The 15,389-nt window shown below is 40.6% G+C and overlaps 1 protein-coding gene across 2 annotated transcripts in view; it reads left to right on the top strand.

The window, feature by feature from the left end:
• Positions 1-15,389, top strand: part of NUP98 (nucleoporin 98 and 96 precursor) — a 54,916-nt gene that overhangs the window by 6,323 nt on the left and 33,204 nt on the right. Inside the window, exons 2-12 of one of the 2 annotated variants that reach the window (XM_054015961.1) lie at positions 1,544-1,647; positions 2,542-2,643; positions 2,753-2,932; positions 4,861-5,000; positions 6,188-6,295; positions 7,109-7,286; positions 8,869-9,035; positions 9,257-9,400; positions 10,769-10,853; positions 13,926-14,018; positions 14,737-14,877. In XM_054015961.1, coding sequence (XP_053871936.1) covers positions 1,572-1,647; positions 2,542-2,643; positions 2,753-2,932; positions 4,861-5,000; positions 6,188-6,295; positions 7,109-7,286; positions 8,869-9,035; positions 9,257-9,400; positions 10,769-10,853; positions 13,926-14,018; positions 14,737-14,877 — 1,414 coding nt within the window. In that variant the 5' untranslated portion in view covers positions 1,544-1,571. Of the gene's footprint in view, positions 1-1,543; positions 1,648-2,541; positions 2,644-2,752; positions 2,933-4,860; positions 5,001-6,187; positions 6,296-7,108; positions 7,287-8,868; positions 9,036-9,256; positions 9,401-10,768; positions 10,905-13,925; positions 14,019-14,736; positions 14,878-15,389 lie in introns of both variants that reach the window. The other variant, XM_054015960.1, reaches the window with a different exon arrangement.

Genomic DNA, 15,389 nt, shown 5'->3' with positions numbered 1-15,389 from the left:
GCTTTCCAAAGGCCCTTTCCATAATTCTTCAAAAGTAGTTAAGGAAATTCTGTAACAATGGCGTGAGTAGTAAATTCAAAAAGGTATCACAAAAGGAAGTCTGTCATGAACGTAATGTCTGTATGCTGCTTTTCCATTTCCTGTGTCTTGTTTGAGGTAGTCAACAAATAGAATACTTGGAGTAAGAATAGGGAGAGTCAGTTCTCATTATAGAAAGCTTTTTTTATTGGTTTGTTTAAGATGCCCACTTCAGTTAAGTTATGTATATCACCACAAAGACGTGTATTTGAATGTTGCTAGTTCTGGACCTTGCACCTGGGGAAATGGGGTGGAATAGGTGGTGGTCAAAATGTTGGATGAAGTCCTGGTGGAAATAGACTGTATGCCAGAATTCAGGTGAAGTTGTCAGAAGAGGTGAAAAAATATAGCTTATGCCTTGGTTATCACGGTGTACAGAACGTAAAAAAACAGAAAACTTAGCGGACATCTACCAATCCTAAGTAAGAAATTTATGAATGGGGCCAGGCACCACCATTGAAGTCCAAGGACAGCAGCCATGTCCTAGTAAAGTTCTGCCCTCTGCTGTCCTCAGATGCTAGGAAGGTGGGGATGGGGGTACTTCTGGAATTTCTGCCATAGTGCTTGGAGGGCTTTGGTTGATTGCATCAGCTTCTAGCTAGTAAGGGTCTGAAATTTGAACATCCCCTTCTCCTCCCAACTGCTTGAAAGGAGAATGAGGTCCCTCCTCATTCCCAAAGCCTCCTGGAAGCTCTAAGGAGAGTGATCTTTGTTCTTCTCCTTCCATAGCCTCTTTTTTTTGGGGTGGGGAGGGGAGTGTTCTCCTACCTTGTGAATAATTACAGTGCATGCCTCTGTTTCTGATGATTTGCCCAAGAAAGTCTGAAATTGTCATGATTTTACAGTTACTGCTGCCCATAGCGATCTAAATAGCACCAGCAAAACTGCCTATGGTGTCATTAATTCAGCAACCGAGGCACTAGAGATTTTTGTCTTTGGACCAAGGAGAATGATGTATTGGCTATTCTTGTTTCACATGTAGGGGGTTCTTGGTAACCATAATTAGACTAAAACTCTTTTGATGAAAGCTTAAATTCTACAGAAACTGATATCTTAGACTCATGGATGAAGCTACTTGGCTCATTTCAGGTTGCAAGTATAATGGACAGGAGCAGGGTCTATAAAGGTTTTAAGTGGAACTTTATATCTGTCTTGCATGACAGTCTGGTAACATTTTAACCCAATCAGCTTCTTCACTGACTTTTCAAAGACTGAAAGTTCCCATGATGTTGTTCAGGTTATGTGAGCGTTCTCTGATTCCCACTCCTTAATTGAATTCTGATTGTCCTGAAGAATGATTGTCGCATAAGGTAATGCAGGATTTCATCTTGGTTTGATGTATTTTGACTTGGGTACTCAAGTGTTCTGAACTTTAGTGCCACTGACTGTGGATGTAAAGAAGCTGAGAAGTTACATCCCAAAATTGGGTTTGGACGAATCACTGAATTATCTGATTTCTTTCCAGGTTTATGAAAACCTGATACATCTTGAAAATGTTTAACAAATCATTTGGAACTCCGTTTGGAGGCAGCGCTGGTGGCTTTGGGACTACTACAACATTTGGACAAAGTAAGTAATAGAGCTACCATTGTGTGGTGGTTTTTTTTTTTTTAATGAAGAAAAACTACTGGTAGTGGAAATGGTAGTTGGAAGTAATCTGCAAATTGGAACTGTAAACTGCAGATAAAGAGAAATGAATGGGGGTGGGAATTAGTTGGACATGATGGAATTTTGTATTTTTTAACTGACACATTAAACTGAACTGGATTCAAAAGTTGGTTTTCATGCACTAGCAAACAAAGTAAGTGGATGATATAATAGTTCTGTAATTTCATGTGTACTCAGCAAAGTGATCACTGGGTAGCTACAGTAGCAATTCTAATGGTGGGGGAAGTCCAATCTTCAAAGGCAGTTCCTTCATGTTGCGGTTGAGGTACATTAGGAAGACAGTGAAGGAGAAGGGCACACTGTTGCTGCCCATGGTGAAGAATCTTTGGAATCTGCTGAGCCTACCAACCAGGATGCAAAATAGTGCTATTATAAGCAGGACATGCTTATCCCTAATGGATTTCTAATGTTCTTGTACTGGCTTAATGGCTGATAAAATGCATTGCAGTGTTTCTAAATTTACATTAATAAGCTATATGTAGTGCTGCCTGTCAAATCTAGCTATTCAGTTAAGGAGTGAAAGTAATGCCAAATGTTAAAGTAAACAATGGAAATCTCTACAGTATGGAACAGGAATCTTTGTATTCCAACATAGATGACTGACACTAACCACTCTTGTAATACTTCATTTTTTCCAGAGTGCTGTAAAAATATTAAATTGCATCATTCAGGTAGAAAACTGAGACCGTGATTTGTTCATAGTCATGGAGTAGGGAAGGCTGGGAGTACAACAGGAGTACGTGGTTCCTGTGTGTATGTGCCCTTCTCATTATACATGTTGTTGTGGTTGTATAGATGCAGGCTTTGGTACCACCAGTGGAGGAGCCTTTGGAACATCAGCCTTTGGGTCAAACAATAACACAGGAAGCCTCTTTGGGAACACACAGACTAAACCAGGTATAGCTGAAGTTGCTCAGTAACCAGAATTCATCACTCTAACTTATTCACCCAGTATTGCTGAAAATATCTGTTTTAACTTTAATCCTGTTGTGTATTCTGGTTTCAGGAGGATTGTTTGGTTCAAGTACATTTAGCCAACCAGCCACCTCCTCCACAAGCACTGGCTTTGGGTTTGGAACATCAACTGGAACTTCCAACAGCTTGTTTGGGACTGCCAGCACTGGTGGAGGTCTCTTTTCATCCCAGAATAATGCCTTTGCTCAGAATAAACCGGCCGGGTTTGGAAGTGAGTAGAAACTACTGCATGCTTTCCAGCTCTGGTTTCTTGTTTTAAGTAAACATTGAAGGACAATGGTTAAACTAGCATGAAACACATGGTTGAACAAATGGTGCAGATTCATTGACAACTGTGCCTTCACTACCTTTTCCCTGAAGCTTTGCCAACAGTAGCATTTACTGAGATCCACAGTACTCAGAGGTGAACTGCTCTGCTGTTTATATAATCGGGAGCTAGGACTCTGGCACATGGATCTCAAATACATTGGCTAATATTACTGTTTGCAGCTTGTCCAGTTACAAGACTCGATCTTCCTATTGGATTCGTTTCATTTTAGTTTTTAATCCCTGCAACAGTGTTCTTTCTAGTATCGGGATAAATCACTATTCAATCCTCTGGCACTAGCATGTTAGAAACGCCTGTTATGAAACATATAGCAAAAGGCTTCCTTTACAGCACAACACAGCCCCTGCAGTTGCTGCCACAAACTCTTCTGAGCCAGAGGAGTTACTCCTCGCCCCTGCTTCCCCAAGGGACCAAGCTAATTCCTGAACTGCATGAGAATCACTTCCATTGCCTCTTGAATTAATCTTCTAGCGCACGAGCCGTTCACATAGCGCACAACTTCCCTAGTTGTGGTGCCAGGAGCAGAGTGAAACTGGCTAGGATTGTTACTCTTACGTTCTCCATTGCTTGGTAGTAGAATGTACTGAACACAGGCTTGATCTTCTGCTACAGAATATTGCTTCAGGGGAATGTAAATGTAGGGTTCCTGCATTGGTATGAATCCCCAGTAGCAATGTTTTTACTTATTCCACTGATGCTCCTTTAGTGCCTTATGAAAAGCTTTCACAGAATCTCTTGAAAGGTTCTAGAGCAGGTGTCAGCAACCTTTCAGAAGTGGTGTGCCGAGTCTTCTTTATTCATTCTAATTTAAGGTTTTGCGTGCCAATAATACATTTTAACGTTTTTAGAAGGTTTCTTTCTATAAGTCTATAATATATAACTAAACTATTGTTGTTTGTAAAGTAAATAAGGTTTTTAAAATGTTTAAGAAGCTTCATTTAAAATTAAACTAAAATGCAGAGTCCCCCAGACCGGTGGCCAGGACCCGGGCAGTGTGAGTGCCACTGAAAATCAGCTCGCGTGCTGCCTTTGGCACGCATGCCATAGGTTGCCTACCCCTGTTCTAGAGGATCAAGAAGCTTGTAGGTAATACAGGGAGTGTTAAATCAGGAACTTGGGGAGTTTTCCAAGCAGGAGATGGTCATCAGAGAAGCAGGATGAAATCTGTGCCAGACAAGATTAAACTTGAGACCTGTTTTCTTAATATCATGGTAGTATGTAGTTCTACATTATCTTGGATTAGTTTGTGAGACAGATACTTGATCCCACCTGTATTCATTGAGTCTAGCTGGTCTTTGCCACTGCCAGAGCATTGTTTGCATATAACTTAAGGCAGCTGTATCACAGTCTCCCACAAATATGCATTCTGTTTGACAGACAATATAGTCTCTTTCCCAAAGAGGTTAACCTAAGTTAGGATCTAACGTGAAGAAATAGTAGCACAATAATGGTTGGGGGTGCAATCTAAATAGCTAGACTAGGTCATATGGATGTCTTGGTCTGTTTTTACATCCTTAACAGCCGTTGATCTATAGGTTATATACATGACTGTCTCATGAAACCTATCCCAAGTTTGTCCTCAACCAACGAAGCTAAGTGGTATATGAAAGGAGGAGACAGAAGAAAAGCCTTTAAGCTTAAATGCACGGTTCTGAAACTTAACTCTGTCTCTCAAATCTCAGTACTCTAGTGTGGTTTGAATAAAATAATTGGGTTGTAGTTCTTTAAAAAAAAACAAACAAACAAAAAAAAACACACTTGGAAAATCTCAAATGACTTTCATTTTAGTATGGATTTTTTCTTATTTACAGACTTTGGAACAAGTACCAGCAGTGGAGGTCTCTTTGGAACCACTAACACTGCCTCCAACCCTTTCGGGGGTACATCTGGCTCTCTCTTTGGGCCAACTAGCTTTACTGCTGCTCCAACTGGGACTACCATTAAATTTAACGTAAGTGCTGTGTATTTTCTTACGGTCTAACTTCTGCTTACTGTAGGGAACTGTACATTCTGCTATTCTTTACTTTAAAATGTTGGCTTGCTAGGAACTGTGGAATAAAATAACTGATTCATACATAGGCAGTTGTAGAAGGCATGTGCGCTTCAGTAGAACTATTGCAGTGAAGGCAGCTTGTGCAAGCAGTTGTCCGGAAATAATTCACCAGCTTGCTTTGGTATGGGAAACCTAGATTAACTTCTCATCTAGACTTGTTAGAGCTGCATAGACCTAGAGCTTGTCTGAATTCTTGCCAAACAGACTTTATTACTAGCTGTCATTTAAAATAGAATTTTCAGAGTGCTGCCAAATGTTAAAATTCTATTGCAACTTTTTTATAATCAAGACTAAATTCTTACTAATAGCAGTGGAGACTAAGCTTTGTTGGTATGTTAGTGGTATGTTGTCCCCTTTGGAGTCAGTGCAGCTCTAGAAAGATTAATTGAAACACCAAGAATCTTTCTAGATTACTCTTTAGGTTGAGGCCCCTTTAAGAGATGTCTGGAATAAATGACTCTGAAGATTCTGTGGCAGTTGAGAAGTGAATGATGGTCCGAAAGAGGAGAAACTGCAAAAATGGGGTAATAGTGAAAGGTTTCAACCTCTGTCTGCCCTGGAGGGAAGCTGAGGATGCGGCGCATCCTGCCAAACACCCCTGTGACTGATCTTTACAAGCTTAGAGGGCTGAGAGTGCACACAACATACTGCAGCATCTTAATAGAAATGGAGACGTTTCACTGAAACCATCTCTCAGGAAATGATGAACTTCAAAGGAATGGACAGAATAGTGAGAACAAACTTGAGCATATGTGATCCTCCCTAGGATAGGGAGAAAGGTTGTTGGGGATAACTCTCAAAGGCTTTAGAGAACTATATCAGAAGTCTGGGGACATGTTGCCTTTAAAAATTACAAACTAAAAAGGCAAATTGCACTGAATTCTGAGAATTACTGGGGGGGAATTTACTGTGCTGACTGATGTTGAAGGCCACAGCTACACATAGCACTGTGCTGCACCATTCCGGTGCCTGTACTAAATTTAGGCTTTGTATTTAGGCAGTATGTATCTGGACAGTAAACATTTACACTTATAAAAACATAGGTGGATGTGAAACAAATTGAGTATCTAACTCTTTTCTTGCAGCCACCAACCGGCACAGATACTATGGTAAAATCTGGAGTTAGCACTAACATCAGCACTAAGCACCAGTGTATTACTGCTATGAAGGAGTATGAAAGCAAATCCCTAGAGGTCAGTCAAATCAAAGATTTAAACTTTTTTGCTTCCTCCCTCACTAAGCTTTGGTCTTATGACTTGTATGGTATATGAGCATCCTGACATTAGGTCCATACAGTACATTAAAATATTTAATCTTCGGTACCTGCATCATTTTAATGATGTTGTTCTTTGAAGGCTGTTACTTTTCTAAAGTGATATACCTGTGGCAGGCTGACATGTCATCCAGTAGAGCAATTCGCTTTTCATTTGCATCAGCTGGGCTTTTAAATGCTTAACATGGCATCCTCTACAGATCTGAAAATAACTCTTAGACTATCTTGGGATGAAAGGGAGAAACATTCCCTCTACGAGGAAGAATTGTTCTTTACAGTGAGAGGATAATTAGCATTTAGGGACTGTGGAGCTCTCTAGTAGTATTGTCTTCACTCTGAAAACTCTTCACGTGAAAGGCAAATTGTTTGTAAAACTTAAACAAGTCTCCTAGTCAAAAGGCCCTGTTAACTTTACAAGGTGGGTCATTATTTATTAAAAAAAAAAAAAAACCTTTCACAAGCTTAACATGAACTAGTGGGTGGACTTAAGGAAACCTACCATTAGAACTGGAATTAACTTAAGCATATAATATTATCGAAACCTGTAACATCTCTAAAGTGGCAATAAACTTTGAATGTACCCTCTGTATATGTTGGGATTTTTTTTTTGAGGGGGCGGCAGGTGTCCAATTTCTGAGCTTAGTGCATCTAAGAGCTACAACACAATTGATCAAACTTGGTTTGTCCCACATGGCATGACGATGTAAAGAAAACTGGTGGTTTTTTTGGTTAGGAACTCCGTTTGGAAGATTACCAGGCAAACAGGAAAGGGCCCTCAAATCCAGCGGTAGCAGCTGCGGGGTTATTTGGATCCTCCACAGCTACATCCAGCGCAGCTACTGGACTGTTTGGCTCCTCCACCACTAATGCAGGTTTTTCATACGGACAGAATAAAACGGCTTTTGGAACCAGTAAGTGTTGACATAGCTGCTAGCTTTACTGTCACCATAGACCTTAGTACTTGAGAATTCAAGGCTACTTACCTTTTTCCCCACTTTGCTCTTAGGACAATTTACATTAGTAAACTCACTTTATACAACTAGATTATGACTGTTATCAAACTTTGGTTGTTAAACACTTGTTACACAAACCTTGCATCAGTTCCTGCACCAATGTAATGTCTTTCAACAAATATTGAGAGGGGATCTGACATTACAAGAAAGCTTACAGTCCTTGTGTGCTATTAACAAAAAAAATCATTGATAAATAGAACTCATTCATGATATTGGTAGTGTAATCAATCAAACACATGGGAGTGAAGTCTAGCTCAGTTCTGCCAACTAAATCAGGACAAAACCCCAATAGAAAATGTACTCAATACTTGCAGGAACTTCCTTCATTAGAGCAAAATTGGGATAACTTCTGCTACGTTAGATGAAAAAACCTAGCCTCCTGCTGCCCTCTTGGCACAAGCAGCATGTGTGTACCTCCATTGCAGGGGTCTGTTGACCAAAGAAAATAACTGAAAACCAAGTGGAGTAAACAATCTTGTTAAAAAATCAGTGCTAGCCCAAAACTGAAATGTGTTAGTGGGGAGAACAGCTCAAAAATAGATTAGATTGGTAACTAAGTTGCAATACAGAACTTGTGGTAACCTTTCCTTACATTCAGATGTGCAGTATTAGGGCAGACTTGTACAGGAACTCGTTACTTAATGTTGTAGTTCTGTTCCTGAAAAATGCGACTTTAAGCGAAGCGATGTTAAACAAATCTAATTTCCCCGTAAGAATTAATGTAAATGAAGGGGTTAGGTTCCAGGGAATTTTTTTTCAACAGACAAAAGGCTCGCGCTGTCTCTCTCTCCCCCCCCCCCCCCCCCTCTGTTTTAAACAATTTAATACTGGTACACAGTGATGATTGTGAAGTTTGGTTGAGGTGGCGGAGTCAGAGGGTGGGATATTTCCCAGGGAATACCTTACTGCTAAATGAACTAGCAATTGACTGAGCCTCAAGGGTTAACTCTCACAACACTCTACAAGGCAGCAGGAAAGGAGGGAGAGCAGACATAGAGACACACCCTGTGTGTGAGAGAAAAAAATATGCATTTCCTCTTTAAGTAGCTGACCCCAGGCTTAAGTACACTGCCTTGTTAATTAAATCAGCTTGCTGAGACCTGAGATGGCAGCTACTGCATACAAGCTCCCTCCCTCGTGTGTCCCCCTTGCTCTATGGAAGATGGGGTAAGCAGGGTGCAGGAGCAGGGGGGAGGGGAAGACACCCTGACATAGCACCCTTCTCCCCCCCCCCCCCACAGTATTTGTTTAATACTAGCACTGATGATCATAGGCAGGTTTAAAAAAAATCACATCTAACAGGGTACATGAACCATTAACTTTTTAAATTTTGGATACAGTATTCATGACTTTCCACATGCCACTGTTACTTGATTTTGAATGACTGGTTTGTGCATTTATCTTACTCGACTCCAGTGCCTCAATGTGACTCCGGGCTCTAAGTCTGTAATCTGTACTCTCATTTCCTTGCCAATGATAGGTACAACTGGCTTTGGAACAGGAACAGCCGGGAGCCTTTTTGGTCAGCAGCCTCAGCAGACTACCAGTCTGTTCAGCAAACCATTTGGCCAGGCCACCACAACGCAGAACACTGGCTTTTCTTTTGGGAACACCAGCACTCTTGGACAGCCAAATACAAACACGATGGTAAGAGGGTGAGAGCTAGTTGTATGTAAAGCTGTAAATCTTCTGTAATATAGGTTGGTGAAAATCTATTCCATTCCCTATCAAAGGGTTTATCATGGCTTCTGAGCATTCACTCTGATCTTCAGAGCTACTTATCTTGGCAATAGTCCAACAAAAGTGCTAGAACTGTTCTTTGGTGGAGTAGATACTGGTCCTTTTTCAAACAAGATTTATGTTTGCAGGGTTTATTTGGGGCAACCCAAGCCTCGCAGTCTGGAAGCCTTTTTGGAACAGCTGCCAACACAAATGCTGCCACTGGATTTGGAACGGGAACTGGAACTGGGCTCTTTGGACAAGCCAACACAGGATTTGGTGTTGGCGGTTCGGTATGTCTGTACCTTAGTAATGAAATTGACTAAAGTTGTAAAAACTTCATTATTTTTAGAGGCCTGCAGCAGGTTTCTGTGCATTAATGTCCCCCTGCAAAGTAGTATGATCTGAACTGTCAGGGTATTTCTAGTGACTTCATAAAATCACATTGCTTTTATAATTTCACTATAATCCCAGGGAACTAGAGCCTTAACTGTTATACTAAGGGTATAATAAAATATATAGAATGAACACAGGTCCCATGGAGGTGCTGAGAATATGTTATAGGAGCTGACCGGCAAATGGCTGGTACTGTCTAAACATGCTCAAGTTCTGGAGTATAGTCTCAAAAAGCACAAATGACAAAGGTGCCCGAGTAATTGACCTATAAAATAATTGGTAGTGAGTGTACACTTAGGGCTTGTCTTCACTACTCGGGAGATCAATGCTGCTGCAATCGATGCAGCGGGTGTCAATTTAGCGGGTCTTCCCTAGACTCGCTAAATCGATGGCAGAGCACTCTCCAGTCGACTCTGGTACTCCAGCTCCCCGAGAAGAGAAACGTAAGTTGACCGGAGAGCATCTCCCATCAATGCAGTGCAATGAAGTCAACCTAAGCTACGTCAACTCCAGCTACGTTGTTCATATACCTGGAGTAGCGTAAATTAGGTCGATTTACCCCGGTAGTGAAGACACGCCCTTAGATAAGACTAAAGTTGTTAGCAGAGCCAAACCGCTTCACGTCTGAGTATCTTTGTACTACATATGACACAAGGAATAAAAACCCTATACATGTGTGGAAACACTATTCTTATAAAAATCCTTAACTTCTAAAATCACTAGTTCACACATGAATTTAATTTTACATACTTTAATAAATTGGTAATGAACTTTGCTCTAGCATTTACATGCTAACACTTGACTTCAGGCCCTTGGGTTGCTAAATGAACCGAACTGTAGCAGGAGTAATAAAGAATCTTGAGTTCCTTAGCTCTACGCTTCTTCAGAGCATTTGTAGGTGCTCATAGTACTGTGATGGGCACATTATTTAAAATAAAAACTAATTCAACAGAATTTGACATTCTGTTGGTGAGTTGGATATTGAACACATTGATGCTGACTTTTTGTAATAGACTTGTTAAATTAGTTCAGCAATAGAATTCTTTTAATTCCATCTCACTGTAGCTGTTCCAGTCTTTTCCTGACAGCCAGCTAAACCAATGCCCAAGTTTTATACACAGATAATGGGCCACTGCTAATTTTGGATCAGGAGATTTTCCTTGGCAGCCTTAAATCTACCTTGTACATAGGTGCATCACAACTTCATTTCATAGTAAGTGTAACATGGATGTCAGAGTTTTAAAAGCATGTTGCTCTCCTTTCAGACCCTGTTTGGTAAGCCTGCTGGATTTGGAACCACCACGACCAGTGCTCCTTCGTTTGGTACAACTACTGGCAGCGGGCTCTTTGGTAACAAACCAACCCTGACTTTAGGAACCAATACAAACACTTCCAATTTTGGTACATATAAGAAAGTGGGATTGAGTCTCTTAAAGTTACACTGACTATACCACACACTAGGCTACTGAATCTTATACTAAATGATTGTGAATCTTAAAATGCTCAGGTAAGCTGTGCTTGGGGCATATTGCTGAAGGGGAAAGCTTGAGGGCTTGGACAGTGACTTGTTCCTCTTCCGGTTGTAAACTGATTTTGCCTTCTATTTGTATGGGAATTTCAGGTTCAGTACACTACTGTCTTCTTGCAGACTTTGTAGACAGTACTCTCTGAACCAGTTAAGAGGTAGATGGTTGAGTTTTAAAAAAAATGCACCATTACTTAATAGCCAATACCATGTGGTGTATATTAATTCAAACAACATAAAATGTATAGGTCGGAATGAGAATACAATGTACAAATTCTCCAAGAGGTTGTAAGGGTCAGGGTAAAACTTTTGTTTTGTTGCAGTATCTAACTACTTCATTTATAGCTGAACTAGTAACTTGTTAAATACTGGGCATTTCATTAATGTTGGCTCCAAAAGTAGGTGAAGTTGAGTGAATACGAGGGTTATTGTGTAAGATACCAAGTCAGTGATGTCGTTCTCATTTTAAGAAGTCCCATGAAATTTGTTATCTTTTGGTTTTACAGAGCTGAGACCAAAGAAGCTGCATGCTAAAATTGAGAGAAATTGTTGTTTTAGATCTACTGAAATGCTGATTTATGTTGGCATAAAATCGAAGTGTGAAATGTAATCCTCTCCCAAAAGAGAGGTTCAGGCGTCTGTCAAATGAGCTTTGACTGGACAGTCCAGCAGGCATGGGATGGATTTGTGCTAGTCAGGCTTAAAGGAGGGTTCTTTGTTCTGAGAAAAGGTCAATTTTAAGTCCTGTGTTCCAGCTTTTGTAGGGTCTGGTCTATACTACCCACCTGAATCGGTGGGTAGAAATCGACCTCTCGGGGATCGATTTATCGCGTCCCGTCAGGACGCGACAATCGATCCCTGAATCGGCGCTCTAACTCCACCAGCGGAGGTGGTAGTAAGCGCCGCCGACAAAAAGCGGCAGAAGTCGATTTTGCCGCCGTCCTCACAACGGAGTAAGTCGGCTGCGATACGTCGAATTCAGCTACGCTATTCACGTAGCTGAATTTGCGTATCTTAAATCGACTCCCTGCTGTAGTGTAGATGTACCCTCAAAGAGTAATTTGCTATCATTCTGTTTCTGGGCTGCTGCTAATCTTGGTGTTGAAGCACTTTTGTTCTCTGACGTGTATACTTTCAGTAGCAAACAATGTTGGCTGTAGCACGCTTCATTCTTAACTAATCTGTGATACTTGCATTGATGCAATTTGTAGGAGGATGGTACACCTCTATCCCGATATAACGCTGTCCTCGGGAGCAAAAAATCTTACCGCGTTCTAGGTGAAACCGCGTTATATCGAACTTGCCTTGATCCTCCGGAGTGCGCAGCTGTGCCCCCCTGGAGCACTGCTTTGCCACCTTATATCCTAATTCGTGTTATATTGGGTCGCGTTATACCAGGGTAGAGGTGTAGTTTGGTATTTTATTTCTGATGTTAATGCTGTTACTCTGACTCTGTTGCCCTTGCATGGACTAACCACCGCCTTTTTAATTGGATGGCTTCACATTCTTCAGTTTAACCGCTGATCTGCCTATTGTTAGATTTGGATTGCATTTGATTTAAATTAAAGAAATGGCATTGAACTGTGTACTCCTGTGTACTTGAGTTGTGAACTGCTTCCTCAGTAAGAATCAGAGGTGTGTGGTATAAACAGTGTAAAACGGGACTTGTTTTGTCCAGTGGGGTTGAAGAAACTTTAAAACCATCTTGTTCTGCTACCACATCTGGATCCTTTCTGGTTTTCAGTAAAATCTGAAATCTTGATATCTATAATTGAAACATACCTTGGAAGGCAATACTGTTCTGTAATAGTGTTTTTAGTTGTGCTTGAGTGGTGAATATCTATTACATTACTGTTAAAATCCTTTGCCATAGCTATCCTCTTTTGAGGAAACCTTAAGTGGCAAATGCCAAGCCTGCTCACTCTAAATATATTTTCTGAAACAAGACAACATAGATTTCACAGTCCTTCAAGTTTTTTCCTCATGTATTCATTTGTGTTCAATATTAAATATATAGACAACAGGATCTTTTCACGGAAGTTAATTTGCAGCTGCATATTCCCTACCTGATGATGTATGAAAAACTACTGTCAATCTGTAGGGCTGATTATCATCTTAGACTGTGGGTGGAAAATAAGCAAATGGAATTGCTTACAAACTTTTATGCAGTTGCTGTTTTTTAGGAGGGTGGGAGGGGGGTGCAGGATGCTGCAGCAAAGGAAATACAAACACCTATATGCAGAACTCTAAATACTCAAATGGCTGAGTCATCAGTTGGCTTATAAATCCTAGATTTACCTCTCCTCTTCTGGTAGGCAGGATTTTGTGCAGTGTTTGGTTAGTCTTCAACCATCCCATCTTTTGTAGAGAGGAGTACTAATACAGAAAAGTCATCTTGTTGTGGAGCTCTTCCAGATTACCCATTAGCTTTTGGCTATTTGTCCTTATTTACTTACACTTCAGTAAGAACTCAATTTTTTTTTTTTTAATGGCTGCTTGAAGGTATCTAATTGTGAAGACATGCTCTCACTTGGAGCACACTTGTCTTCCTACTGTGTCCTAGTTTGATTCTTTGCTCAGTGATGTCTGTCTTGCTGATGTACTGTCAAGCCTGCTTTTTCATTGGTGGTCTGTAATGATAATCCAGCCACTCTTCTCTCAGCCCAAACTTAGACCCTATCTAGATGTCACAGAAATGCTTTTAAAAACTCTAATGTGGCTTTAAAACACCTTTTCACCATCTGAAGGCCTTAAATTCTGTTTGAGCTCCAGAAACATCATGTGCTAATGTTGGCAAAGTTGTCCTTAGTCAGGTGATGCTTGTTCGCTTAGAATCCTTTGCAGAGGAAGTTGAATGTTAACTTAAAAGTGGTGCACTAATTCTTTGGTACTCCTAGGTTTTGGTGCGAGCACTGCTGGGAATAGTATCTTCGGAAATAAACCTGCAGCTGGAACTCTCGGCGCTGGACTTGGAACAGGATTTGGAACAGGTTAAAAAAAAAAGCCTCCAGGGGATGGTGTGTAATACTGTGGCATCCATAATTGGGATTTCTTTCTAACTGTAGTAACAGTTCAGGATCTGTAGTGGCAGGTATTGGGAAAGTCCAGAGACTGGACTGCCCCAGAGCAGAAAGAATGAAATTGAGTCTGCACTCTTTGAAATGCCTTTTTAGCACTCTGAGAGACATCTCTTCCTCCCTCTCCCCCCCCCCTTTCCCAGTTCATACACGACCTTGTGCAGTAGAAGATATTAATAGGTTATTGAGGGTTCACACAAGAATGTTATGCTGTCTAGTTAGCTACAAGTTTAAATTTCCAGTACATTGTGGTATCTAGTCCTTTAACATCTTTCAACTCTCTGGTTAGTGAGTGTTTGTTTATTCTGCTTAAACCCGATCTGTGTTGGAATTGGGTTTTCGGAATGTAAAGTGTTAAAATGGTAGGAGCTTACCAAGGGTTAATAGTTAACTGTGGTTCAGAGAATGTATAGGATTAGATTAATAATTTGCTCTAATAATGTGATCAGAACAGGAAAGTATTCCCTTGACTTGTAAGAATCCACAGATAACTTACAATAGGTGCGGTAAGACTTCTTTTTGCAGTTCAACAGATGATAGTTGAGGGAATTCTTAAATGTGTGGACTAAACTTAATTTGTCTGCAAGCGCGTAATGGAACCTTCTGTAAACTGCTGCTGTCCTCTGTGTAGCTCTTAGCGCAGGGCAGACTTCACTATTCGGAAACACCCAGCCTAAATTAGGTGGAACACTGGGAACAGGAGCATTTGGAGCACCTGGATTCAATACATCAACAGCCACCCTGGGCTTTGGAGCTCCCCAGCCTGCTGTGGGTAAGAGTGCAATTTACCAAGTTTAGTTACTTGAATCCAAGGTAGTGGAACAGTATCTGTTGCAGATCCTAGCCAAGATAATGGTGTGGCTGATACAGGACTCTACTTAGTAAAAAATTCAAAGAGCATAATATAATCAATCCAAATCAACATGGGGTTAGGGAAGATAGATCCTGTCAAATTAACTTTCTTTTTTAATGAGATGGCAGGTTTGGTTGTTAAAAGTAAGTGTTTGGTGGAATATACTTACCCTACAAAAGTCTATTTGATTTCATATTGCATGACATTTAAAAAATAAACAAAACCTAGAACAATAGGAAATTTAAATGGCAGACATAAGTGGATTAAAAACTGGCCACCTGATAAGTCTCAAAATGTAATTGTAAATGGGGAATCACTGAGTGGGTGTATTTTTAGTGGGGTTCTGCAGTGATTGGTCCTTGGCCCTATGCTGTTTAACTTTTATCAGAGGCCTGGAAAATCATCACTGATAAAGTTTGCAGATGGCCCAA

Source organism: Malaclemys terrapin, chromosome 1 (genome assembly GCF_027887155.1).
Source record: "Malaclemys terrapin pileata isolate rMalTer1 chromosome 1, rMalTer1.hap1, whole genome shotgun sequence".
NCBI classification, from domain to species: Eukaryota; Metazoa; Chordata; order Testudines; family Emydidae; genus Malaclemys; species Malaclemys terrapin.
The sequence above is the reverse complement of the archived record's forward strand: the minus strand, read 5'-3'. Positions and strand labels throughout refer to the sequence as shown.